Below are 27,982 nucleotides of genomic sequence, written 5' to 3'. Positions count from 1 at the left end.
TTTGCACTTCAAAATTTGGGAGAGATGATTAAATAAGGCTCAGTAGCATAAGTGAGTGAGCCATGACTCATGATGTATCCACATTTTTTATTGAAGTTTACCAAGACCAAGGCACTCAAATGATTTCACTTTGCCAAAATGAATCTAAAGACTGTTTTTGTTCAGAGAATCTGACCTTATATACAACCTACTATCACTGGCCTATAACTGGAAAACAGTTCATGATAATTGGATCACAAATGTACCAATATCCAGTAGTAATACCATACAAAATGAGTTGAATATGGACTTGAATACAATTACTTTTCCCTTGTTTTTTTTAACAGTAGGACTACAATCCAACACAAAAGTCAACAATAACATTAAACATTAACCTCAAACAGTTAAAGAGTACAAAATGTTTTAAATATATTAAATGTTCTATTAGCAACAGCTTTGTTGTTGAGAAAGTGTTAGCAAGAATTGACAGAGAGGCATGTATGTAATAACCATTTACTACTGTGAACAAAATTAATGAAGCTGCTGCTATGTGATGTCTGGTGTATCTACAGCCATTATAATGCATGAAATGACTCAAATCTGATATTACTTATTTCACACTGAACTAAGGCTCAAGATTCAGAGATACAGATTTCTAACCTATTTGCTGTGGGTTGATGGATGGGAGAATCAGTCCGACAGAAGCACGCACAGACAAATAAACTCAGGAGATCCAGCTTGTTATCCCAGTAGTTAGCTTAGTTCCTGTTGTGTTCTTGTCATACATGTACATATAAAGACAGAACAGTATATTTAGCTATGTATCAATCAGTATGTTTACATGCACACTAATGTTATTCTGAATTGGACAATGTTAGGAATTGGATTCAGGTCACGTAAACAACATAAACTGTTTGGAAATTATGAATTTGTCCTTATTTCTGATTTTACACTTGTGATATGCACTGGTGTTTTAAAGGTTTTCGCATCATTTGGACATGTATACTGGGCATTTGTGATATGTATGTCAATACCACAGCTATGTTTGATTTACAGCAGAATAAAAAAAATGAATTTCTGCACATTTTCATTGGCCATGTAGAATAAGGGCAAAAAGCTATATTTTTGTGCATGTAAAATGTGCTGAATGAGTCAGATGAACTTTTCATCTCATCTTATCCAGTAGCGTCAGTATATCCCAGGCAAAGAGTTACCATGTTTGATTTATAGCAAGGCCATAGCCAGGATTTCAGAAATACTGAGGTCATGAGTCCAAGCAGATTTTGCCACACAAAAGTAGCGAATTTGACACTCACACTTCACATGCAAAATGTACACTAATCCCTCTTTGCCGACATGTGAATTCAGATGCGATAGATATGGGAATTTATGACATGTACTCACTCACATATGTTGCACATGTATGTTTCACATACCTGAACATCAATCAGTATGGGAATGTATCTGAAACGTTACTCTACATGGATGAAAAATGTGTTTAACATGATATGATTAACTTGCTCTTTTTTGTAAGGCCAGATATACAATATCATACAATATTAGTCTAAATCAGCTCATGAACCACCCACCATACTGAATGTCGTTTTTTTTTTGTTTTGTTTTTTTAATCTCCACACCCCCACAATGCTCGAGACTTCCCAAAATACCACTGATGTGACCTCAGTGTCCTCACCGGTATGGCCCTGATTTGTAGCTAGCTAGATCTGTAGTGATATCAGGGTTGAGTCTTTGTTTCAATGATACTTTTCATTTCAGATTGACACCATACTAGGTGCTTCCCTTCTTATTTAGCTGAACATCTGAAATTAGGTACAAAAACAAACTGGTGAGCCACATTTTGTTTCTCAGCCTTGCCGTCACTTTTCAGCCCTCTTAAAGTCTCTTAAAATCCCCCAAACACCACTTGCACTTCGGACACACAGACGTATACAGATGTATACTGTACAATGGCCTGACAGATGTCTGAAGATAGTATAATCCTACCATATTGGACTGTATTACTGAACACCATTAGAAAATGGAGAAAATAACTTAAAATACATATTACACTAGCTCTACAAATGTTACAGACCTCGACAAAATTCATTTATGTGACAGGAGGATGGAATAATAAAAATAAAGATCGTTGTCACAACTAGATCAACACTAGTGTGAAGAGACAGGTGAGCCAGCCAGTTGCCGGTCAGAGTTCAGACTTGGGTGGCTAGGACGGGAGCATAGGCAGGAAGTGAGTAGACGGATGTCTTCGTCGAGCCTTGTGACCTCGCCGCGGCTTCCCCCGCCCATTCAGTGAAACAAACATCTGCCTGCCACCGTGCTTCCAGCGAAGGGAGGCGTATGTGTTGTAGCCGTTCTCCTCAATGCGCTCCTTGAACTTACAGCTTGGGTTGTATTTAACCTGTGATCAGAGGGGGGAGGACGTGAGAGGTTAAGGAGGTAATAGCAGATGTATAGTTGTATAGTGTATAGTTATAGGCTGCTGTGCTATACCCAGCCAACTTCCAACAGGTGCACAAAGGTTAATGTCTGTTGTTGCAGTAAATGACTTTCAAGTTGTTTGTAGCTGATGGGGTGAGTTTCTCATTACAAAGAATTTAGCTTAGGTTTGTCCTTCTACAGCCATAGATGTGTTTAGTCTCGTACTGAAGAGTTGGTTCTCCAACACTTGTTCCATTTTTTTTTTTAAATCTGTTACCATAGTGATGTTTAAGATGTGACATTTTAAACTTAAGTCTCTGAAATTTCATTTTCACCTGATATGATTTTGGGCCTAAATAAAATTTAGTTGTGCTGCTCAAAGCATTGAAACACTAGAATTGACCCCAATACTGGTGTGTCTTTCCAGCAAAAATGTTCTGGTTACTCAGGATAATCCACAGACCTCACAGTTAAGTTTTTATTGGGAGCGATCTCTGAAAGTCGATCACTGACAGAAAATGATGACAGTGAGGTCTGTGAAATATCAAGGGTAACTGGGACGTTGTTATTGGAAGGACATTTTCATTTCTGCACCTACATTGTATTGGGTTCACAGAAGAATTCTTAGAGTTGATATCCTAAAACCTTGGCAAATAAATGTAAGTGAGAAAATATGTTTTTTGGGTATGTGCGTGTATGATTTGGTGAAGTGACCCTTTAAGGCTTTCAAATTAACCAGAATATAACCACAAGTGGTTTTGCTGCATTCCCTTCTCCAGATGGTTATCATGCTGCCATAATGAGGTTGTGTGTGTGATAGCATCAGGATAGTATGAGCCTGGCGTGATTCACCTGCCTTTTTGTTATTATGGGATGATGGCAGGAACGCCCTTGTGTCTTCAGGTCTATTTCTGTCCCGTCTTCAGTGTTACTTTGTTGAAGGCATGTGTCTTATCACTACTGGCTGACTGATTGCCGGCTCGTCCCTGATTTTCAAAGATGTAAATACACAAGCTAGACACCACACACCTTAGGTCTGATATGTGGTGTGTGATTTTAACAAAGAAGAGTGATTACTTTTGAAAGCTGTGGTGTGCAAAGCAACAATTGGCGGATGGCATGCAAAGACTGTTAAAAGAGACCAGCTGGCTCTTTGTCATTGTTGGTTGAGTTTCTTTTCTCTGGTATATCTATTTTGACAGTGTAACAAGCCAACTCAAGCTGCAGGTATCGTCAACCACGGCCCAGGTGTACAGCAGTTATTGATAGTAACTCTGACCTTTCTCTGGACTTTCTCGCAGAAGATTCTTGAGATTTCTCTCCACTCCAGCAGAATCAAACATGTTTGGATAGACAGTCATTCAAGGACCCCTATACATACATGCCTCCATCACCCCCCTCTCCCCTTCCCAGCCATCCCATCTTGACCTCCACAAAACAATGTTGCCAGGTTGCATACGCACCGATCCAAAGAGCGTGCCTTTCTTGGACATGGCTAAGTACAGCCCGGTGCTGACAGATTTGATGGCAACAACTCCCACACTGACAGATCGGATTTCCATCAGGCCTGGAAAATAAAAGAGGGAACAAGAGTCTGGGTTAGAAACATCAAGCTTTGGGAGTTTCCCCATCAAAAGCCGCTCTATCATTAGTGATTAGAATACCAGACAGCCATATGCTCAGGGGAAAGAGACCCCAAGACAAGAGAAAAACACACTCAGACTCACAGGGCAGGGACAACAGCAGGAGAGAGCTCTCTTTGTGAGGACACTGACCATACTTATCAGTTAGATCAACAGGTAAAAGTTTGTGCGCATTATATTTTTTCAAATAGTTTCATTTCCATTGATCCACTTCTGCACTCCAATAACAGACCATGTCCTGAACTCCATAAACATTTGTTTCACACACTTGTGTAGCAGACACAGATTATGTCAGTCTGCCTTGCCACATGCTCCCATAAAAGCCTCCCGACTCCAGATGTGACACTCTATCGTGATGATACCCAATGTTGTTTACAGAGGGACACAAACCCATGTCTGCTGGCCACTTAAGCAGCCTCTCTAACTCACTTCACCCCATGAAAAAGTTGTTGAGCTGGTGGGGTAATTGTTTCCTCTGGGCACTGATTGCAAACAAGTCCCATGTGGCTGCCTCTTGTTCTGGTTTTTATCCACATACAAAAATAAAGGCACACACCCATTGTCATGGCTACGACAGGGAGATGTTTTGGAGATGACCTGAAGGCTTACCGCAGGGTGTTGAATAGAAACTAATTGCTGAAGATGAAGCTCTCTTCATGCTGTTTTTTCCGGCGTGATTTGCCCACTTACACCTTCAAAAGCACCCTGATGTGGCCTGCTATCTAATCAGAGCAAGAAATCTTCTTTTTTCACCCCTGAAACCACATATGTGCAGAGAAAACATTTAATCCTGTTGCTCAAGGGCCGGGCACTGCTGAATATTCTGTGAAAAGGGATTGTTGCATTTGGGCAGAAGCTGTAAACACAGCACCAGATCAAGGTGCTGAAGGACGGATTGACCCAAAGCTGGTAGGAAATGAAGGGGTCATAAAAAGCAGTACCAACTGACTAACCCCCTGCTGCTTCTGTACAACCACAGATCTTGTACAGGGCAGTGACAGAGTTCCTGAATATTCTCGCTTATTAAACCCACCCAGCAATGTAAAACAAACACGCACACCAGGGGTTTTGTAGGTGCTACTCCCTTTGCACTGCACATTTTATATCTATTTATTTGTGCTAATCCAAATTTTCTTTGGAAAGGCGGTGAAATAACTAGTTATATTTTTGTTTAGACCAGGATATATTCACATTTTTCCAAACATGAACTGAAAAAATATACTGACCATTCACAGACTCTAGAATGACACAGGAACATTTTTGGCTGGATGACATGATTTTTCTGTGCCCCCCAAAACCATTATAATACTAACCAATCACAGTTGAACAATGATCTGGCAATGCTAGCCTGTGACTGAAGTTTAGTTTAGGTTTAAGCACTAAAACAATTTGGTTTAGACTATGGATTACAACTAGCTTTCTTCATTAAGGTTATGGGATCTTTGATTGCCTGGAAAATCATGGTTACAAAAAATGCGCACTGTCTGACTGATCCATCCATCCACCTCAACTTCCCCTACATAGACTTTGTATACAATAGGGCGTAGGCCTGATTTTTACCTACTTCATTTGATTTGTTTTGTTTTAACTAAACATTATTGAACAAGTACTGTAGATGTTTTTCTCCATCACTTACACTGAATAAAAAAAAACTATTGCTCACATGCTGTGATTATTTTATCACCTTTTCCTCATATCATACAGATTACACCAACATTATAATCACATGCACAAAGATGATTCTACTCCATCCTCTCTACAGGACTGCTGCTAATATCAGTGTTTCTACTTTTGCTGGTCTCAGACACACACCTGCTGCTCCAATCTTGCTAAACACAAAACTTTTTTTTTTTGCAGCTCTGAACATCACTAGTCGTGCTTACCAAGTGAGGTCATCTACTTCAGACACAGAAACAAAGGAGTACAAAGAGTAAAAAGACGGGGATGGTAAACAAACAAACTCCTGTTGAGTGTCTTTCTTCTCTGACAGGAGCGTGTAAATGAAGCCCTCTTGCCGCTTGCCACAGCTGCAGGGAAGGAGGGGACGCCTCAGTTTAGTCTGTCTAGGTATCAGCCCAGCTGCACCCCCATCATTTGCACGTTACCTCTGATCCTCCAAGGAAATATTAACACTTTGATGGCAGCCTCCTCTTTACGAGCTGTGTTTACAAACACCGGGTGTGCTATCATGGCACCTGGAGTGTGCGAGGGACTCATAAGCAATTAGCTGAGGCCCGGCTGGTGATTGGAGCACTGCAAGGATTTATGGGGGATTAGTCCAGGCCAATGAAAACCGCTGGTGCCTGAAAGTGGTGCCAGCAGTAATTGCCATTATTTGCTGGTTTGAGTTCCAGGCACAGTAGGTGTGTATGAAGCATGTTTGTCACATCTGAGACATCCACAAGTTGGCTGAAAACAGTAACATCTCAGATTTTAAGGGTAAAAAAAAAATCTAACAAAACACTTCACACCAGAAAATAGACTGAAATTAATCAAAAATGTACTCTTAATGAACTTTTTTACACCATGGTGAAGGAAGTAGTGGCTTCTGCAAGCTAATATCTGTAGCAATATGTTTTGTTAGAAATCATTTTGTGAAGCACTTCATGTCCTTAGGGCACATTAAATATTGTCCTTTCTCTCTTCAAGATTCGTAAGACTAAGGTACCCTTCTTGTCACTTCATTGATAGGTGGCAGTGTAGCAGTCAGCAGTCACAAAAGCTCTGAGGACATAAAATGGGGATTTCACATTGTCTGGAGGAATCACTTGGGCTCTCAACGCTTGACCACACATCTATAAAGACCAGTTAGATCCATATAACTCACAGTCCCCCCTTTGAAAAGTCACTTCATTGTGTTCAAAGCCTGAGAAATCAGAGTGAGGTATTTTAGGCTATTAGGGTTTCCCTAACTGCTGAAATCCAAATACTACTGCAAGGAAGGCTTAATGCTGAGTTTAGCCTCCAGACTTGAAGAAATGTGCTTTACTATTGATATTGTTGATATTGCTGAAGTACACATCTTCATTTTGATTTATTTAAACCTTAAAGATGTTACGCCTAGAGATTTCCTCAGTAACAATTTTTGGGAAAACCACACAATTTAATGTTGTAGTTTTGGTAAATCATCAATTTAGTAATGGATGGGTCACATGCTCATATAAGTGTCCATCGTCCTCTTATCAACTCATGTAATTTGCTGTAAAAAAATCATTCTTGTATTAGAGTAGCAGCTGACTATATATTTAGAGAAATTGAAAGTGAAAATTAAATCATTTTAATTCAAGAAATGTTTTAAATCTTTTTTACAATATCACGATTACACCGAACAGTGAAAGACAATGGAGACAAATTAGCTCTTTGTCCCTGAATTGCATTGGAAACTGCAGGTCACCTCTTCCCTGTGTTCTGCTGAGCAAGTATCAACTGATGGCCCTATTGAGCTCATGAAAAAGGTTGGCTACTTTTGGCTTCCCTCTTGCAATTGGCAAGATCTCTTAACCTTTGACATGTTTTGGCTGAGACTGTCAATAAGCTCAAGCTGCCATTACAAGCAAATCCTGCATTATACATGTCTAGTCAACTGTGGACTTGCCATTTATTTCTCCTCTTTGGGATTTTTAAAAGCATAGAAAAAGTCTTTTACCCAGTCTTTTTTTTTTTTACTCTTTCTTTTCTTTCCGTTCCCCATTTTTTGGACGTTAGCCCATCGTCAGATCATTCAAGCCTTTTCTGACCTTGAAAAAAAAGGCAGAAAGGAAAGAGAGAGACACTCTCACGGGGTTCCCTTTTGTCAGACTCATGGTATGGGGGAGGAGGAGGAGGAGGAGGGAGGGAGTACAGGGTGAAGGTGCTGGTTATAAGATGGGGGGTTTGGGTGGTGGGGGCAGGCGATTCCAATGGCTCCCTCCCCCCTCCCAATAAGTCTTTGTTACTCACCTGAGAGGTGAAGAGCTAGCCAAGATCTTATTAATGACCAGGCATTTTCAATAGGGCTCTACAAAGTGTGGCAAAATGGTTCCTTCCATCACAAATTTAAAGCAGAAAAGAGTGAAAGACTGAGCAAAGAGTGAGAAAAAGAGAATTTTCTGCTCCTTTCCTCCTGTCTTCTTTTTGTTCCTTTTCCCAGGTCTTTAATTTCTTGGGTTGCCCCCTTGAGCAGCCCTCCATGGCTCAGTGCTCGACCAGAGCAGAGCCTGGGAATCTCAGGGTTCCCGCTGTGCTCCTGCTCTTGATTGACATACCTTTTCAATTATTTCACAGTTTGCTTGCTTTTTAAATGAAGAGGGCCCTGTTGTTTTTTTCCTTCTGCCCTCCTTTTCAAAACACAAGCTTTTCATGTCGGGTCTGGGCTGCTGGGCCTAATGGCTGTGACCAGCACCTTTGATCTGCCATGACCCCCTCGAAGGGTCTGGTACTGGGCGAAGCAGCCGCCTGTGTGTATCAGCACAGACAAAGGCTGCATCACTCACTATTGCTTTAAACACCTTGAGAGATTACCATGAGAACGGGAGCTCTAGTGGAGGCCTTCACAGGTGCTGTGATATGGAAACTTGCGAATTAACCCTTGAACGTACAGTATAATGCCAATAAATGATTGGTAAGGACCTGGTTAATTCCAGAGGACAGTCAGACATTGCATTGTGGATACCACTACAATCTTTAATTGTCTATTTTTCTACTCTTTTTTTTGCAAGGAAATCAGGGCTATTCTAATTCTGCCTTCCCGATGGTGTCAAATTTGCATCGATATCCAAGGAAATACATTCAAATACAGCTTAGTTAGTCAAGCTTTAGTAATTGTTTGTAACGATACAGTGTTTTTGATGTCAGTTCACTAAAAGCCCTCTATGCCCTCCATCTTGCCCTCCTGGTCTTGCTGAACGACTGTGTGTTCTTGTTGAGTCATCTGGCAGTGTCTGAAAAATGTCAAAATCGAGCCCAGACATCGTCTGTGCAACCAGAATTTTATGACCCATAATTATGTTTATTGTTAGGCGACCTCTAGTGGTCGTAGTAATGACAGGAGCAGGATAAAGTACACACGAGGACGCTGGGATGGGCAGATGGATTGGCAAAACACAGTACTTTCTCAAAGAGGAAAGTTTTTCCTGTTTGAAATCATTCACCTAGTCATCACCGTGTCTTTTAATCATGGCAACCCCACAATCTTAACTACATGTTTATTATTGTAACCATGACAACAAATGTCCTCCAACCTTAAGGAAGAAATTATTTTAACCCAAAACTACGATCTTTTCAAATTGTTTTCGTGCCTAAGCCTAACCAAGCTGTGACCATTCCATAACCTTAACCACGTGTTTATTATTGTAATCATGGTGATGAGTAGCTGGGATGCCACCACCATTGGTGCTATTTCAGGAGACACTCCTATGGGTTGTATACTGTATCAGACCACGTAATTCTTGACACTATTACTTCAGCCGTGCTTTATCTGTAGATCTGAGTGTAACACCATAAATCTTTGAGAGATTCTGGGAGAAAGGCTGGCGAGGCAGCCAGGAAGAAGCTACTTGTAATGTTTTAAACAGCTCCTTTGAATTTAACACAAGGTGCAAAGATGTTTGCCTTTTGACAGGCCAACCACATGTTAGGCTACGCTACCTATTCAGTTTGAAGCATACAGATGCCTACAGGTGCCAAAAAGGGTGTTGGCACGGATGAATGAAATACTTCAACATGGAAGCATTGCTTTTCAAGTATTGTAAATATGCTAGTGTCTTTACCTACGGTCTGAAAGGCGGGCAAAAAATCCAAGCAATGTTTCCACACTGTCCTTTCATTTAATAGCCCATAAAACATAATTGTTGTGACATTGATTTAGGGCAGAGTACATTGTTTATGTCCTGACAACAAAACTTTGGCCCTCAGCGTGTAGTGCACGATCAAATCTAAGGGAAAATGTGTATCATCAAGAATCCCTGCCGCTGTCAGTCAGCAGCTCTGAGGGCACACAGGGGACATAACATGATCAATACTCTAAGCCCTTTTCCAGAAGTGTGCTCACTGAAATATATATTAGGACTGATTAGGTGAACTGTCAAACTAGGACTGATTAGGTGAACTGTCAAACTAGGACTGATTAGGTGAACTGTCAAAAGAAATTATAAATCACTACATCCAATAAATAACCAAACTGCATGCCTATATATTACATTCCTTATCCTCTAAAAACGTCATATCGATTGGTAGAATCTCATATGACGGAAGCCTGATATTTCTATTTTGCAGTTCATGATACCAGGTCAGTGCAGTGAGTGGCTAATATGAAAGCTGATATTCAATTTGCTGTGGAAAAATTACAGAGTTGCTTCGAAGGACATAGATCATTTCCTGAGAGTGAGCTTGATTTAAAATGGGAGAAAGTCAGTTATATTGTTTAATACAAGCACCTGTGGTTGAGCTATACCAAACTTTCCACACATTTAGGTAGTTTTTTATGTTTGCAAAGAATTACTAAAGTGACTGGGACTACAGCCCAAATCATTACTTTCCACATGGCTTCATGTCTATATGACATACATTTAGTCATCAACTCAACTCAGTCTGTGTTGACATGCAGCCCAAAAATTATGACACTGTGGGCTTTACACTCATATTATGTATGCTGACAAGTATGCATGAACACAAATCAGCACAGACTGGATGAACAGTCTGTTTATATTACAGTACTTAAAGGTAATCATCAGTCTTTTGGCTATATGTAGCCTATTTCTAATGACCTGAATAGAGTACAGGTCAGGGAGGCACTACAGCATTGCACCTCTTCTTACACAGCCACCAGCTGACATTTACATCCACGATATGGCCCTTTGTCCATTGTGACAAACATCTCTGAATTAGTGCAATGCAGTTGAGACGTACTGTACATCCTCACAGAGCTTTATAACTAACATCAGCTGATTGTTAAGCTCTACAGCCTGCAACTGCTCTTGGTTCAATCTCAGAGCACCATTTTTAGTCCCAGCGTGCAGCTGCTTTTGTTGGAACAGCCCACTGAACACCATCTGATCAGCACCATACGGCAAACAGACAAAGTCAGTAACTAGCTGGCAAATGTAGTGGAGCATTTAGCAGCTGAAGAGGCAGATATTGCCCTAAGTAACTGGCAGAGACTAGAACAGACAGAGTGAACTTACAAGTGAGCAGAGATACAACTCAAAAAATCAGTTCAAGTTTTACTGAAAATACATCTTTTTTTTTTTACCACCGAAAACTAACCCTAAAGTTCATCAACAGATATTCTGAGAAAAAAGTCGTAGTGGAACTGTTTGATTGCTGAGTAGGTCTTTGATTAGTTTAAGCCGTGATGTTGCTAAAACTACAGTAACAGTCAAGAAAAGGAACTGGCCGCCACTGGTCAAAAGCTACAGGAAGTCAGTGGTGGAACATGTGAGCCCTGCAGCTACTGGCCACGCCCCACCGAGTGATGTCAGAGCAGGTGTTTTACATCTGCTTTTAAAGGCATACCTACCTGTTCTGACATGACTGATTGGAGTGCCAGAACAATTTTCTACCCTATGCCTTGAGTGACATTATAGTTTAGGTCTTCTTTGACTTGACAAGGCGTTTTTATAAGTAAAAGCATATATTTTAGGTTCTTTTTACACAGAAGATTAATGCTCAGAACTTCAGTGTTGTCTTTATGAAAATGTATTTTCTTGAGCTGTTAGGAAAGGGTCATTTCAGTTCAGTTTAGTTTTGTGTTGCTTTACCAACCAAAACTTAGAGACCTCAAAGTTTGGCAAAAACAAACAAACTGTGAAATCTAGTGAGGGTTTTGTGAAGTTTTAAGAGGTTTAAGGTCAATCTTTACCATTTTGATCAATGTCAGGGGAAACTGTTTCATGCTTTTCATTTGTTGGTTTAGTCCCACAAAGGTTAGGCTTTATTATTTTGGTTAGAGTTGAGGAGGGAGGCTTTAGTTGGGGTTTCCCTTTTATTTATGCAAAAAACACCCTGTTAAGTCACCGTTCACAATGTTTCACACACATACTAATGAAATGATGGCATATATTTTTGTTTGAATAAGTGTGACCAGGCTCAAAATACATATGATGCAATGCCCTCGTCGGTTTAATGGACCAACCCGCTCTGGACAGCAACAAAAATTTACAGTCTCTTTAACAGAGGCTGTGACTGCCTCTCTGACTGCACTACTGTTCCAGAGGAGGATTTGTATTTTGGTCTATACGTGTGTGTGTGTGTGTGTGTGTGTGTGTGTGTGTGTGTGTGTGTGTGTGTGTGTGTGTGTGTGTGTGTGTGTGGCTCTGTGTTGCAGAGCACAGCAGCTGTCGGTCAGCAACTCCCTCCATTCCTACAAAATGTACCTGTCTTTCTCTCTGCCTGTCTCCCATCTGCCCTCTTTCTTTTCACTGCCCGGCCGTCTGTCCCTCACTTTTCCTCCTCCACTGTCCCTCTTTGGTCTCTCTGTCTCAGTCTGGGTCCCTGCCTGGGTCACCCTTCCACTCCCTCCCTACCGGCCTGTCTGCACCAGGTCTCCGGACATGCATCATACCTATTAACTTTCACAAGCCTGGGATGATTTATTCATCCCTCATCAGAAGCTATGAGATATGTCTGCGGCTGAGCTCAGCCTAGCTGAGCCCAGTTGGACTGATCACACACATACACACACACAAATAAAAGGATAAAACACTGAGACACACATAAAAAATGCACAGTCTGCTGCTTCTAGCATTTCCATATTTCGCACATTCTGTGACAAACTGTAAACTGTTTTCTTGTCTGTAACAACATCTATTGCACGTCTGTCCGTCCTGGGTGAGGGATCCCTCCTCTGTTGCTCACCCTGAGGTTTCTCCGATTTTTCCCTGTTAAAAGGGTTTTCCATGGAGTTTTTCCTCAGTGGATGTGAGGGTCTAAGGACAGAGGATGTTGTTACGATGCCATGTAAAGCCCTTTGAGACAAACTGTTTGTAAAAACGGGCTATACAAATAAAATTGCCTTGCCTTGCCTTGCCTTGCCTTGCTTCAAATCTCAGGATTTGTCACTATGCTCCTTTTTGTTATAGAGGCAATAAAATAACGGCAGGGAGGTAAAAACAAATCTTACTCAGTATTGAACTGACCAGTCTAAGTTTGATCGTCCAACACATGCTAGACAAAGCAACGCATCCAAGACAACATGCCAAGCAACTTGGCCCTGAGATCTGATTCTGTTCCTGAAATGAGCTCAGACTCCCTGGAAGTCTGAACAGTGTTTCTCTTGCCTAATTTAGCCCTGAATTCCTGGACACTTAGGAATCCTACAACTCAACTTGTTCTGGCTTTGATCAAACAAAATAAGTACATAATTTAAGCAGCAGCGAAGGGAATAAGAAACAGGATTATTTTTGCTTCCCTTATGTTCTTTGTTCCTTCTTGTGCTCTTGAACTTTGCCAGATCTAAACACACTGTCACTTTATAAATTGCTCTGTGCGCTGTCAATTAAATCGGGCCGCATACAGTCGGTGTCCTCTACCTGAAGGTAGCACACTGGCCTGGTCTGCTTGTGTCGGCATATTTGTGGGACTATTACCTTGCAGGGGACCCACCCCATCATTAAAAAAGAGTGTGATGCATAGAAAGGACAGAAAGAAAGAAAGGAGAGAAAAGACTGGTGGAGGGCTGCTCGTCCCTGCCCACATATCACTTGCTGTTCCCACATTCCACTAAAATCTCTGGAGGGAAGAGAGTGAAGATGAGACTGATAAGATTGTTTTCCTCGTCTTTTTAATCTCATTCTTTATTCAGCGGCCATGGCCTTATGCTCATTAATGTTTATTATTATTATTATTATTATTATTATTGTTATTAGTATTATTATTATTATTATTATTATCAACGCTTTGTTCTAATTTTAAGATAATTTGTGGCAGTATAATATTCTAGGACAAGGACTGTTTTTCTTTAGTGAGCATGTATTTTCTAACATCAAACATTCTCTGTTTCCGCACCGATTGCAGCTCTACAGTATTAGGGATATCAATCTCTTCTGTTATTGAATGGGCAAAAGGTCATCCATGAAGAACTACCTTAGTGCAAAACTACAGAAGGAATCTGGAAACAATTTGATGTGCACTCTTGCAGAGTTGCGCACAGGCTGGTTTTCAGGCTGTTCCCCCTGCCTGCCTGCCAGACTGAGCCACTGAGGGAGGTGTAAACCAGAGACAATCTACTCCTCTACAAGCCTGGGCCTGGTTTTTTTGAGCCTGTGAACAAGCCACATGGTGGTGATCTGCTGAAAGCTGACTCCCACACTCCCTCGGCCCCAGCCCCGGCCGCAAGGGGTGACATTCTCTCACACACGAACCAGAGGCTGGTCCTCTTTCAGGGCTCGCACTCGGCCCTGTTACCCCCACCCTTTTATACGGTGCTGCTGGGAGAAGTACTCCAGGGATTAGCCCAGCCAGGTCTTTCAAAGGCCATTAGAGCAAATTACAGGTATCCTGTTACCAGTGCGCTGGGACAGGCCAGGTGAGGGGCGCAGAGGCCAGGCGGCAGAGCAGGGGTCAGCTTGGGACAAAAAGACAAGGCCACCCTGGGCCCCACTCTATCCGAGTGTCTCCCTGGCTTCACAAACTGCTAGACCTGCATCTATGAATGGCTCACTTGATGGGACCTCAGAGACATTGTCTCACCGCCGTAACTTTAGCCTTTTTTTTTTTTTTTTTTACTGCCACCCCCCACCCCCAGACCTTACTCTCCCTACCCTGGTTTACCTTGTACTGATGTGGGCATGACTTTGACCAGATAGATGATCACACAAACTGAAGAAAACCCTCTAATGCATCACCACTAAACCTTGATATTTGTGACCAGCTGTGCACACTCACCGGGTCCTGGCTACACTATCAGCGTGTGCAGTCCCAAGTCCTGCTTATGGGTCAAAGATTTAATTTGAATTACATTAAAGCAGAAGTAAGCGGAATATTTGTGTTAATATAAGTCTTAAATAGTTATATCTTCCGACAGTAATCACTTCTATAGAGTGTTTGGTCTGAAACACGGGTCTGTCAGTCACTCTGCTCTGCTGTAAGCCGAGGAGAAAACTTTCCTTGTATCCTACAACCATTATCCAATGAGGAGAGAGAACGGCATAAAGGGGCGGTCCTCTCTGTGTGTGCAGCCAAGGGATGCGCGTGAATGTGGTGACGTAGGGACGAGGGCGGGGACTGCTAACTCCATCTGCTGACAGGAAGTTAGCCAAACGACTGGATCGCTTACTTCTGCTTTAACCATTTCTTCTTCAAACCTAAATTTAAATTGTAATGGCAACCACACAGCGATTAATGTGTGTTCTGTCAATGAATCAGTACGCTGCGGGCATCATGAGACTGATTCTGCTGATAAAGTTATGGAGATGGCCACGGGGAGTTCCGCATCCTGCCATTTTCTCTGGACTACACACACACTCTCGTCCGCACACATGTGCCCCTTGGCCACTTGCCGGCCACACAAAAACACGCACATGCCTCACCCTATACAAACCGCTGGATGACAATCTAGTGGAGGAGATGCGGAAGTGTTTCATTAGCCAATTACCGCTGGTAGATAAAGCCTGCGTTCCCACAGTCCGCAAAGGCCGGGGGTCAAATGTGACCAATTACCCTCCATCCCCTCACAAGACAGATTAGTCTGTCTGATTTATCCCCAGACAGACTGACCCAATACTCCAGAATCAGCATCCACATCTGGATACATCTGTGCATGTGTGTGGGAAGGCAGTTTTGTCTGTGTGTAAGTAATTTCGCTCTTCAAATACATGCTGTATACAGTCGATGAAACTTCAATTATTATACTGACAGGGACCAAACTTGTGTAAAAAGAGAATCGTTGTGTGTGTGTGACAAGTTCAGACAAAATCTCAGCTTGACTTACATTAGTGACAGCTCAAAGAGTGGAGCAAATCACACACACTCCCCATCAAAGAGAAATGACTGTACCTACATGTCCTGTCAGCATGTACTCCATGGTAGTTTTCCCACTGAACACAAACTTCCTTGGACATGTTAAGCTGTGATTGTATGTAATGGATCATCAATCAGGTTATTAAGGACCTCCAGGATGCTGAATCAGAGGGCAAAAGACCTCGGCTGATCAAACCACAAATGTACTCTGTGTGGGGGCAAAGGTAACACTAGAGGACAATCTGAAGGAGTGGGTGTGTGAGTGTGTGGGGTGAAGGATGGAGAGGTGAAAAAGGTTAACGAAGCCAGCGTGCACCCTGGGCTGCAATCTTTACCGTCCAAGAGGCCTTTTCTTTAATCAAGGAGCGAGAACGGGGAGGGCAAACTGCCTCCAAATCATGCATCACATCCGTAACAAGCAAAGGGCGAGCTATCAAAGGCTTCACAGATAGTTACGAGCAGGTCTGCCCGCTCAGAGCTTTGTGACTCACAGCTTCTGCAGTTTCCTGCACTTTGCTGCTCTGGGAGGGGGATCGACATTAGACATTAGAGCTCATTCTCCTGTGCCACTAAATTGATGGTGAGTTGCATCTGTGGCTGGTTTGGATGTCTGTCCAGACCAGACTCAGCCACTTGAAGTGGAAATATCCCCAACCTCCTTCATTTTCACTGGGCTCCCAGTAGAAAAACGCTTGATGACCCTGATGATGGCTACAAGCTGAAACGTGTCGGTCAAATGAAATAAAGTTGTTCTCTTAGCTACAAGTGTTGCCTGGGCTTTTTGCCGCCTGGGCTTTTTGTTTTTTTCAAATTTTCCTCAGTTTCACCATGCACCTTGTTGGTGAAGTTGTGCTAGATACCCCACTTCCTGTCCCAGTAGAAAAACAAAATATTCCCCAAGTATTAACCACTATTTAAGACTGATAAATAATAATTCTCAATTGTATATTAAAGAATATATCAATATCCACGGTGTAACCACAATGAGGAAGCACCAGTCTATACAGTAGTAGGCTACATGCCCATGCTGTTATACTGGGATAATGATTTCTTTCTAAGAGAAATCGTGCATCTAATAAAAGGCACAATCCTGTTGCATTGTGGGGAAATTCAGCATCTTGTGCATCTGCAGCATTACTAGAGTGGAAAACTCAGCAGAGGCCAAAGAGTTTTGAGAATTTTATGAGTTTTCAGTTTATATAAGCTCAGTACTAAATTGCACTCTTCTCAGTGTATCTCCACCATCAATCCAATATGACTTGAACACAATATTAAACCTGCCATTTGCCTACACTTTGGTGTGATTGGCAGCCCCTTAATGTTTCATGGGCTCTATGAAAGAAATAATTTATTGTTACCGCTTACAACCGCTCACGAAACCATCCCATTTCTTTTGAAGACTACTGCCAAGTATGTGTGCGCGCATGTGTGGCTCAGGTGTGCAGCAGCACGGTTCCAGTGAGTGAGCACCAGGACACAGAATATTCTCTGTGGCCTGAGCTTGCACCATATTTACATTATTAAAATGAGATGGGCATGCAGGGAGGTGACAGAAGGCACAAGAGTGAAATCAGGGCCATGTCAGAGCTGTCACTTGCTCCACTGGTCAAAGGGCCCTGACCCCAATCCTATCCACTGCAGGGGATGAAAGGGGGAAATGGAGACAGCAGGAGGGTGATAGATGGTGATAGGTAGAGAAAGGTGAACAAACAAAAAAAGAGATGAGAAGATAGTGAAAGATATGCATATATAAATAAATATATATATAAATATGAAGAGAGATGGGTACAGAATGAGTGCCAGAAGTATCACATTAAAGCAGCCCCCACCTTAAAAAAAGTGTGGCAGAAAAACCTTGTGCCCCACATGTATTTGAATATTTATTTCCTCTGCCTGCTTGGTTATGGATGACTGCAAGCTGCAAGCAGTAGAAAACTTCTAGTATGACACCTGCAACTTTTTCTTTCTGAGTCATTCAAATATTAGATGCAAAGATTTCTCATACAGTAAGAGTGTGGATAAATCCTAAGATGTAATGTCCTCTTTCTCATGGTGAAGCTGCATTTTGGACAAATATCTCGGTGTCCATACAGGCAAGGCCTGATGTATAACTGTGCCTCAGCTATATCACAGTGTTCCTTGCCACCCTCTGTGTTATAGTAGGAGTATAGCCTTCCAGACGGGAAAAACACCCGTGTGCACATGTCATCGTGCGTGTAAACACACACACACACACACACACACACACACACGCATGTGCTTGAATTGAATGCAAGGTAAGGTCTGGTTCATATTAGCCATTAGGGAACGGAAACGCACATCTTTTTCAGTTTAGGGTCCACTTCATGCTCCTGCAGTGGCACAAGTATAAACACAGGCACATGCATTCTAAACGCACACACACATTCAAAGAGCCCTGACACGATACTCACATCCTGCTCGTGGTCGTTTAGCAGAATGGCCTCAGAGATAAAAAGCAGGTACGACTGGGTGTGTGTAGCGCAGTTCAGAGAAGACGTTGTACACAGTCTCAACATGTTGGTATGCACGGACCTGCACTGGAGTCGCTGTTTTTAGCCTTCCCAAATTTGCATTAATTATCCTACTCCTACACTCAGGAAATGCATTTGCAACAGTTATTCAGTCCAGATAGTGACTTCTCTGCTTCTCAGTCTCAGAGGCACGAGCAAATAACTCCAGCACAGAGATTTCCCCTTGTCAAATATCACTTAAATCAATGTCGTCCAAAATATGAATTTTTCAAGTGACTTCTTTGAATCAAAAATTTTCAGTTCAAACTTCAAGTCGGTGTAGGTGTCTACTGTCTCCGCAAAGTTGTCCATATGGTCTGCATTTCTGTGTTGTGACCCATGTATGAGGATGTGCGTGGCCCATAATCAAATCAGACCTCTGCCCTATGATTTACAACTGGAATGTGGACCATGTGTACAAATTGGACTTTTGCTTTGCTTTATATCAGAGTTACAGATGCCATCACTGAAAACCACTGTGTGCTGAAAGTGAAATATACAAAGTTTGAAATATGTCAAGGTAAATGCGAATATTCATGAGATTCACTGAATTTTGTTGTATTATTTCTATTACTTCTTTACTCCGTGTGTGTGCATGTGTGTGTGTATCTCTGAAAGTTTGAACAGTAATTTATGGTACATGGAGAATAAACTGATGACTTTGGTGAACCTCAGACTTCTATGCCACCCTGAGGCTGACATCTGTGGTTCAGTTAGTATTAAACGCCTTACACAGTGTGGCCGGGACATTTATGATCTTGTTGAAATTTGTTTTTAGTGTCATCATCAGACCAAACTTTAAATGTGTCCAATATTTTGCTACTTGTCTGCTTTTCTTCGGAGTAGTACTACAGAGTAGTACAGTCAATCTTCACAGAGCTGCTAGCTGTCTTGTATAAAATTGCTCCACATAACTCACACAGAAACAGGACCACAGACGTACTGCACATGATATAATGCCGGGGCGGCACGGTGGCACAGTGGTTAGCACTGTTGCCTCACAGCAAGAAGGTCCTGGAAGGTTTCTGTGTGGAGTTTGCATGTTCTCCCCGTGTCTGCGTGGGTTTCCTCCGGGTGCTCCGGTTTCCCCCACCACTAAAAAAAAAAAACATGTCGGCTAGGTTAATCCTCCAGTCAGTGCCCCTGACCAAAGGCACTGACTCATAATCTGGAGTTGGTCCCCGGGCGCTGCACCGCGGCTGCCCACTGCTCCTCAGGGATGGGTTAAATGCAGAGAAAGAATTTCACTGTACTAGCTGTATATGTGACTAATAAAGTACCTTTACCTTACATGATGAAGAATGCTGGGTCATCGCAGACTTTCTAGTGTGTGCTGTGCCCTGTTTAATGCACCGATCACTGTGATCATTTCGTAAACATGTTATTTCCATGATGATTGATGATGCACCATTTCCCCACAGAAGTGTCATGATTTCAGTTTGTTCCAGTGTATTACACAGGAGTTGTAAACTAGGTTTTTATGACCCTATTGCTTGACAGCAAGTCAATGTTTAGCCATTTAGTCACACAGGTTGTGGTTGCTCTGTGTTTCTGTGTGAGATGTTTGTGGCTGAGTGAGAAAGATTAAAGTCTACAGGGAGCTCCCATGCTGCTGTTGATCATAATTTCACAGGACACAAAGGGTGGAGGGCCCCAGATTTATCTGCGTGTCACCTATGAGAATGATTGAGACACCAGGTTTTACTACCTTTTATTGCTTACTTTACGATCTGGATCAGGGGATATTTGCGTGGCAACAGGTGCATTAGATTCCTGCTATTATTGCTTCCTAGTCTAGATTTTAGGTCAATTTCGAACACCTTTTAACTCCTGTAGCTGTAGTCAGTGAGCCGTGGCTGTATTTAAGGATGCCAAGTTGTTTCTTTTTTCACCCGTCTACAGCAGGGGTTCTCTTTCAGCCTCTTTATTCCTGGGCCAGTGGTTAAACGCCGTCCAAGACATGATGTCTGGCTCAGTTTGAGCAGGGAGGTGAGAAGCTTTATTGGAAGGGTCAAAACAAAACCATTAATCTGTCTTGGTCTATCTAAGGTTGAGGCAAGACCTGTCTCCTCTGACTCAATGGGCTGATTATGTCAGTGCAGAGGTGTGTGTCTATGTGTGTGTGTGCATGTGCATGTGTAGGGTCCATGATGTGAGTGGCAGCAGCTCCTTGGTGAATATTTCCTTTGGCGAATGATTTCAAACATGTGGTGCTGCATGAGTAAGACTAGCTGGCCGACTGTTCCCAACTGATCTAATTAATACTCATTTTACACCTTTTTCAAAAAAGCACTGACAGTCATAACAGCAACTAATGTGTTCTCATTGAACGAAAGGCCAAACTCCTCACTCCCATTTTGCAAACGTACAGTTTGGCTCTGACCCTGTTCAATATTGCTTTACCCCGCTGTAATTAATTGTAGCTCATTACAATGGTTTATAAAGCAACTAAATCATTGACGGAGTTGTTTTTGGATGGAGCCAGATAGACTACTCATGGGAAAGAGATGGAAAATAGAAGCAAGTATAATGGTTATTTTTTCTGGCCCAAACAATATTTGAAGAGTCAAACCTCAATCTTTCTGTATTACACACTGTAATCATTTTTTATGTTAGCACTGTTTTTTTGAGAATTTAAAAATTAATATATTTTAACCTTTTATTCATTTTCATCCTTTTTTATAGGCCTTTCAGAGCCTCAGTGCAAACATCCTTTATCAATGGTTTTAAGGTCCAACTAGCTGGTTACTGGCACTGTGAAGACTTCTCTTTTGTGCTCCCTTCACACCCACAGGATGTCCAGAACTGTGGGATGTTATAAAGGAATTGGCTGCTGGAGCCAAAGTCAGACTATAAACCTGCTGATGAACCCAGTAAATCCCAGGGAGGAGCCACAGCCAGACTGCTAAAGGTTGTTAGCTACTAATTGCTACATTTCCAGAGCCCATTCATGATATCAAACCCTGATGGCAGAAACCAGCGATGCCCAGCTAATTAGGGTGACACTGACACCCTTGTCCTGCAATGTTCCCAGGACAGTAGTGTGTGCGTTTCTGTGAGGGATTGAATATGCGTGTTCACCATGCATGCGTGTGCCACTGATGTCTATCTAGCTTTCGACCTTCAGTACTAACTGACAAAGGGTCAATTTTCCCTTGTCCTTATTGGGGGGAGGATAATAAATGCATGATTTGTGGGATTTCACCCCCCTGTTGGCATCCAAAATGTCCACGAACCCCCTCACAGTTGAGACGAGACGACCCAGAGGAAAACTTACATAATGCCTAATGAGCAACGGGAAACGCTCCAGCACTCTTCTAGCCTTTAATTTCCACCTCAATACTGTTCAGAGCACGCCCCAGCCCTTCTCTTAGCCTCATTAACATGTGTATTCTCCCGATTCAAAACACCAAAGCACTTCCTTCGGCCAGGTGCTTCCCTCTTTAGCTCCTATGCCCCGGTGCTGTTGATCTAGTCATACATGCCCGTCTGCACTCTAACAAAACTGATGGTGAGTCATGATGAAGATGTAGAAAGGCCAGGACAGAAAAGACTTTCTTACACCTTTGAAATGGCAGACAGAACAGAACAGACATTTTGTAATGTCTGTCACTTTGGCACGTTAAAGCCGTCATCACCAAATTGCAGACTAGATAACGTATGAACTGATATTTAGCTCCTCGTGCACGAGATGAGTTTTAGATGAAGATGAAGTTTTACATTTAGATGTTTGAAAGTGGCTACAATGACCTCTCAGTGCACAAGCTCGTCCAAAGTACAAACGCAAAATATACTGTCTTACTAAATGAATATGTTTTATTAGACTAACAAGCTAAGTATCTTCTCAATACTGCTTTTGATTAGGCTCTACAAATGTCTCCAGCAATTGATTTATAGGTTTCTAATTCATAAGCCAAGACAATAATTTATTTTTAATGGTGCCAAATAGTAAATCATTCATTTAATACTGGCAAGCAGTTAATTTCAGAACAACTTAGGAAGGGCTAATCATAAAAAAAATATATAACCAGATTGTGGTCTGTTACATTTGGTTTGATTAGTTCCTTTTTCAACAATATATTATTCCCCACATTTGTGATTAAAGTTACAAAACCAGCCAATCAATCCAGAAATGAAATGTAATTACTTCAACTAAATTGGCCCACTAATGTATGTGCAGATGCTCATTTTCATCTGTGCCAGTCTAAGTATGCTGTCAGACTGGTCAAACTCTTCAGGTGGATGTAGTCATCTGTCTGCAGCACAAGTCTTGTCCTTTCCCATTTTCGAATTTAACTCAGTCTCTCCTTGGTGAGTGACAGTTTCCCCTGTCTAAAACAAGTTTGAATAATTTCCACAACATATTTCAGTGGGGTGGAAGATTTTCTTCCCATGGGTCCCCTTCCAAGTCAAATACACTCATGAACTTGGAAAATTCTCACATCAAACAGCGAGATGTTGCACACTAAGGGAAATTTGGTAAACACAACACGCCCTGGCTGTGAGGGTTGAGCGCACAGAATGGAGCTGGTCTGGCTGTAGTGACTTCTGTGATTATAGTAGGGTGGCGAAGTGACCTTATTTCCTAAGGGTGAATGGGCTGTCACTACCTGGAGACTGCACAAGGTTTTGATGCCTTCAGCCACACACGCCCAGAATGTAGCAGTCCATCTTTTAAAATTTTATATTAAAAAATGAAACACACAAAAAATATAAATGCAGTGCACCCCCACACCCTAAAAAAAAAAAACAACAACAACTGAGAATTTCAGGAACAAAATAAGGAGAAGAGATAGAAACCATGCTTTTAATTTCATCCATGGAATTACAATTACCACACATGTTTCGAACTGAATCTGACTTGAGTGACGTAGAGCATTTCTAGTCTCTACACTACTGAGTTGAATAATTTGTTGTTACAATTGATCATAAAGAACTTTCTGGGTGTGTCCACTGCAGCTGTTGTGCTGTAGCTAGGTCTAATTAGCAGGCTATGACCGATGACCCAGGACAGGATATGATGCATACCTGCCTCTGGAGCTTTTGTAAACACTTGGTTGTGTTTTTCCCCTCAATCATTTTCTGCTTTGCCCTGCATAGGTCAAAAGAAACTCATGTCATCATGCCCTCCCCTTCAGTCCCTCAATCTACTGTACTCTGTATCTCCATGTTCTTAGTTCAACCGGTTATTTTTAGTAACTTTGCTGAACAAGTGGTTGGTAATTATAGATGGATCTATATTTAGAGAGTGCTATCAGATAATAGTAGGGTCATTTATCTTGTTTGATTTCTATCTCTCTACTTTGATTAGCAAATGCTTTACTGTAAGAGTTCAATAAGCTTACAACATGTTTGAATCCTGATAAGAAACCTCAGGAACTGATGCCTGAAACGCTAGTGTGCGTGTCTGTGGATATTTCTGCATGTGTGCTTGGATAAGGCAAGACATTTTACTAAGAGCATTTTGCAGATGTAACTGATACACGTTCAACTCTTCCTCTCTGTTGCAACTGATACATCACCCTGCAAAAAAGAGCATTTAAACTGGTATTTGTCCTTTAATAACATCTGCTAAGGCACTTTAATGACTCCTGGGCTATGTAATTCCTCATGAACTGAAATGCAAGACTGGTAAACAAAAATGCACTGATTTGCCATGTATGTTTTACATTTTCTCTATCTCCCTTCAACTCTGTCCAGCTCTCTCATCCTTTAAACCCCTCCATCGCTCTAAGTCACTCTTTCTCCCTCTTGCCTCTTCCCTCAGCTGTTCCATGCCCCTGCTCCACTGGGATTGATACAATATTTTCCAACCTCAATTAGCAGACAGCCTGTTGACTAATTCCAACTGTTTTTGCACCTGAGAGGGAGCTGGGAGTTGGAGCTGGAAAAACTGAGTGGGGTGGAGGTGAGGCCCGGGGCCTGGGTGTAGCAGGCAGAGCTGTCGGGGCAATATAGCTGTGTCGACAAGAGTGTAAGGGCAACACAGAGGACAGAGGAGGGGTCGGCCATACTGCTGGGCAGTGTTTGTGGAAGTTGCATTCAGGCTGAGGACAGCCCGGAGCTGATCTACAGCTTGTTAAATTGTGTTGGGCAGCGCTATTTACAACAGTATTCAACAAAATTATATTTCTGTTTCCATCTTTCGGTATATATGTGTTTTTCTGAAGACTCCCATCAACATTTATACTTAACTTCAGACAGAAAAAAGCATTTCAAAAGTATTGATTGAATCTTGTAACATAAAAATACCCTCGTTACTGCATAACATGTTGCAGTCTAGTATCTGTGTCCCTGTTCTTTCATTAAATATGTACAACTTCCTCCTTCCTTCCTCACTCTTATCTATAGCATCGTCACTATATCAGTATCAAGAAACAGCATCAGATCAGGAGGCTTCAAGTCTGATTGTAAACTATGTTATGTGATGGAAGTAGCCTCGCACAGGAATGGAGCAAGACCACAGACTTAACCCAGGTCTGTCCCATTGTGAGATACAACCACAGACTCACTGCAGGGTTAATTTTATTGAATTTAAGGCAAAGGCTACATGACCCTTGGTTTGGCTCTGAGCGCTCAGGGTGCAGGTACACGCCCTTGCTCTGGGTGAGCACAGAAAGGATCGTTCTTTCCACCAAAGGAAATGAGAGGATGATGGCTAAAGTGTATGAGGACATTACATTTAAGGGGACTGCACTTTTTCATAGAGAGCTACTGCGACTACCTAAACACAAATGACATGAATATGGCAGGAAAAGGCACAAGTTTCACTATGCCCAGTTTTGTTGCTTTCCAGAGACTTTGAACACTTGTTTCAATTTAAACTCCTTGATGTTGCCAAATTGCTACCAGTCATCCAGCACAACTTCTAAAGTGTCAAATTTGAGCAAGGTCTGAGAGTAATATTTTATTATAGTAGCTGACATACATTACTATTACTGTAATATGAGAGAATAAAGTCCCAACTTGGATAAGCCCACTGGACCAATTCTAACACAGTAATAATTCATGTCTGTTTGAGTTCCTACCAGTGTGTGTGGTTTGAAAAGATTCTGCCAGATGACTAATTCTGACAGGTTAACAAATGTCACCCAGTCTGCAGCTTGGAGCTCACTAAAACAGTGGCATCAGACTGACTGGGCTGTTAGCTGTATGCAGCGGCAGCTCCTGCCCCCAGTAGCTGTATGGAAAAATCTGACTCACTCACTTGCATAAAAAAGCATTAATGACCAAATACATAAATATTACTGTCAAAGGCATAAATGTCTCTGAGGGCTATCCAGTCAGGCAGCCGGTGACTAATGGGAAGGGAGGTCAGATCACGAGCGGAGTCGACTCATCTGACCTGGTCAAGCATAAAAGACGGCCATTGACGGACACACCGAAAAGGCAGCGCTGCTCAGACAGCAACCTCTTCCCAGGTGTTGCTGGACCTCAGGTTGTGTATAGGCTGCAGGCTACCACATAGAATAACATGCCTGCGTTAGCTCTGCGGTAGCTCTACTTAACACAGTGGCTGGTACGTTGGGAAGTGCTGTCCCGTCTGAGCAGGTGCTGAGAGGGAAGACAGAGCCACAGTGGCTGCAGTTTCAAAAGAGGGATTTACAGCTGTGTGCATGATGACCAGAAAAATGTGATGGCAAATGGCTGTCACCGCAGAAAGGGCAAATGCAGCCCAGATTTCCTTTAAGAGTCTAACTGACTTGTTCAGACTGAAGTTACTCCTTATACCCACATGCACAGGCATACACTGATCAGAACACAGACTGACTTCAAACAGCAGTCTCTTGCTTATAACTAATCAAACAGTGCAAACGGATCCATGTTTACATGTGTTGGAAAAATGTGTTTTCATTTACACCTGCTACTCATAATTGATGCACTTTCATCACAGTTTTGACAAGTTAATCCCCACTGAAACTCAAGCTTTTTTCTTTTTATGCAAGCCCAGTTTACATCGACAACTGATGCTCAATGTCTTTCCTCAAGTCAGCTTTCTCATATGCTCAGTGCCAGCTGCCCCATGAGGAATCTAAATCCACACTAGTGTATTCCCTTCCTACCTAGCAACGCAACTCTTCTGCTCTAAACACAACACAAATAGCTCAGCAGTGATATAACCTTAGGATATCCCTATGAACTGCTATAAAAGCAAACAGATAAGAAAGTTTAGACATAACAATAAAAGTGAGAACGTCACAGGGCATCCTGTCTGTTTTCTGACACTCAACACACACGTGACATGCAGATGTTAGATGCACTCTGGCTCTGCCAGCTACTTACTGTCTGCGTAGTTTTTCCGCCGAGTGCCGTCCACTTTCCCTGTTTTGTCAATGCACAGGAAGAACTTGTTGGCAGAGTAAAGTCGCCGTAGTCGGACATCGCCCTCTAGGTGATTGTAACTGCGAGTGTGCCTTTCCAATGTCCATGAACAGTTGATGCCACCGGCAAGTACCTGAAGAGCTTCATGCCCTACCCCAGGAGGACAGGCCCCTGTGGCAGTGCCAGCGGTGACCAGCAGCAGGCTGAAGCATGCCAGGCAAAGGGAGGCTGCACTAGGCAGAGTGAGAGGTCGCCCAGCAGAGGCTGCAGTTGTGGTGGTGCCAAAGGCAGCTTCAGGACAGAGATGAGCTACGGACGGCGTCCATCTGCACATGGTGGGTCAGACTCCCAAGGTGCACCTTGTGCAAGCTGTAGGCATGCTGATGATCAGGAGATGTCCAAGTGGAGAGATGACAAGAGGGTGGGAGTCCTAAAGAGAGAAGGGAGGGAAATGGCACTCACAGCAGATCCTCTGGATGTCACCAATGACCGGTCTCCACGCTGGGCTGACAGCAGGCCTCCCTATAGCAACAGGCTTGTTTCTCCAGTTGTCATCTTCAGTCTTATTTTGGATGTTGTTTGTCCAGTCCTTTCATAAGGTTTTGTATTCTAAGGAATCCACCTTTAAAAGTTCCTCTTTCATCTCTCTTCTTGTTTCTCAGGTTGTCCTTCTTCTTCTTTCTTGGTCCACAGATAAAGTCCTGGGATGTATGAGGATGTGTGAGTGAGAGAGAGAATATTTGTTTGTCTGTGGATGTGTGTGTGTGTGTGTGTGTGTGTGTGTGTGTGTGTGTGTGTAGTTGTATGTTTAAGTATGTGTGTGTGTATGTGCACCTCGCGATGCTCTGCTCTTTCCAGCTGGATAGGAACAAGGTCCCTGTCTGAGCTGCTGGCCTGCACCTGAGAGGGAGTTGAATGAGGGTTGGTGACTGACTCTATGCATGTATGTGTGTCAATGTGTGTGTGTGAGAGAGAGAGAGAGAGTGAGTGAGTGTGTGTGTGTGTGTGTGTGTGTGTGTGTGTGTGTGTGTGTGTGTGTGTGTATGCGTGAGTGTGTGATACTGAGAGAGGGAGAGAGAGAGAGAGAAAGAAAGGGAGTGAGTAAGTGAGTGAGTGAGAATGGGAGGGAGAGAG

The 27,982-nt window shown here is 42.5% G+C and overlaps 1 protein-coding gene across 1 annotated transcript; it reads right to left on the bottom strand.

The window, feature by feature from the left end:
- Positions 1–71: 71 nt before the first annotated feature.
- Positions 72–27,803, bottom strand: fgf22 (fibroblast growth factor 22). The gene is made up of 3 exons (XM_085773931.1): positions 26,810–27,803; positions 3,882–3,985; positions 72–2,398 (listed from the first exon to the last, which is right to left on the bottom strand). Exons 1-3 carry the CDS (start codon positions 27,180–27,182, stop codon positions 2,204–2,206), a joined length of 672 nt encoding a protein of 223 aa, XP_085630057.1. The 5' UTR covers positions 27,183–27,803; the 3' UTR covers positions 72–2,203.
- Between the last annotated feature and the right edge of the window lie 179 nt (positions 27,804–27,982).

The sequence above is a fragment of the Trachurus japonicus genome, chromosome 4 (genome assembly GCF_045865225.1).
Source record: "Trachurus japonicus isolate A0001 chromosome 4, Traja_1.0".
In the NCBI taxonomy this organism is placed as follows: Eukaryota; Metazoa; Chordata; class Actinopteri; order Carangiformes; family Carangidae; genus Trachurus; species Trachurus japonicus.
The sequence above is the reverse complement of the archived record's forward strand: the minus strand, read 5'-3'. Positions and strand labels throughout refer to the sequence as shown.

Bases quoted from the DNA above. Each gene is read 5' to 3' on its own strand.
- fgf22 (XM_085773931.1), bottom strand. From the start codon at position 27,182: ATGTGCAGATGGACGCCGTCCGTAGCTCATCTCTGTCCTGAAGCTGCC. The intron at 3,986-26,809 runs GTAAGTAGCTGG...TTTATTTTCCAG, and splicing joins GCGGAAAAACTACGCAGACA to GCCTGATGGAAATCCGATCT. The intron at 2,399-3,881 runs GTGCGTATGCAA...CTCTGATCACAG, and splicing joins AAGGCACGCTCTTTGGATCG to GTTAAATACAACCCAAGCTG.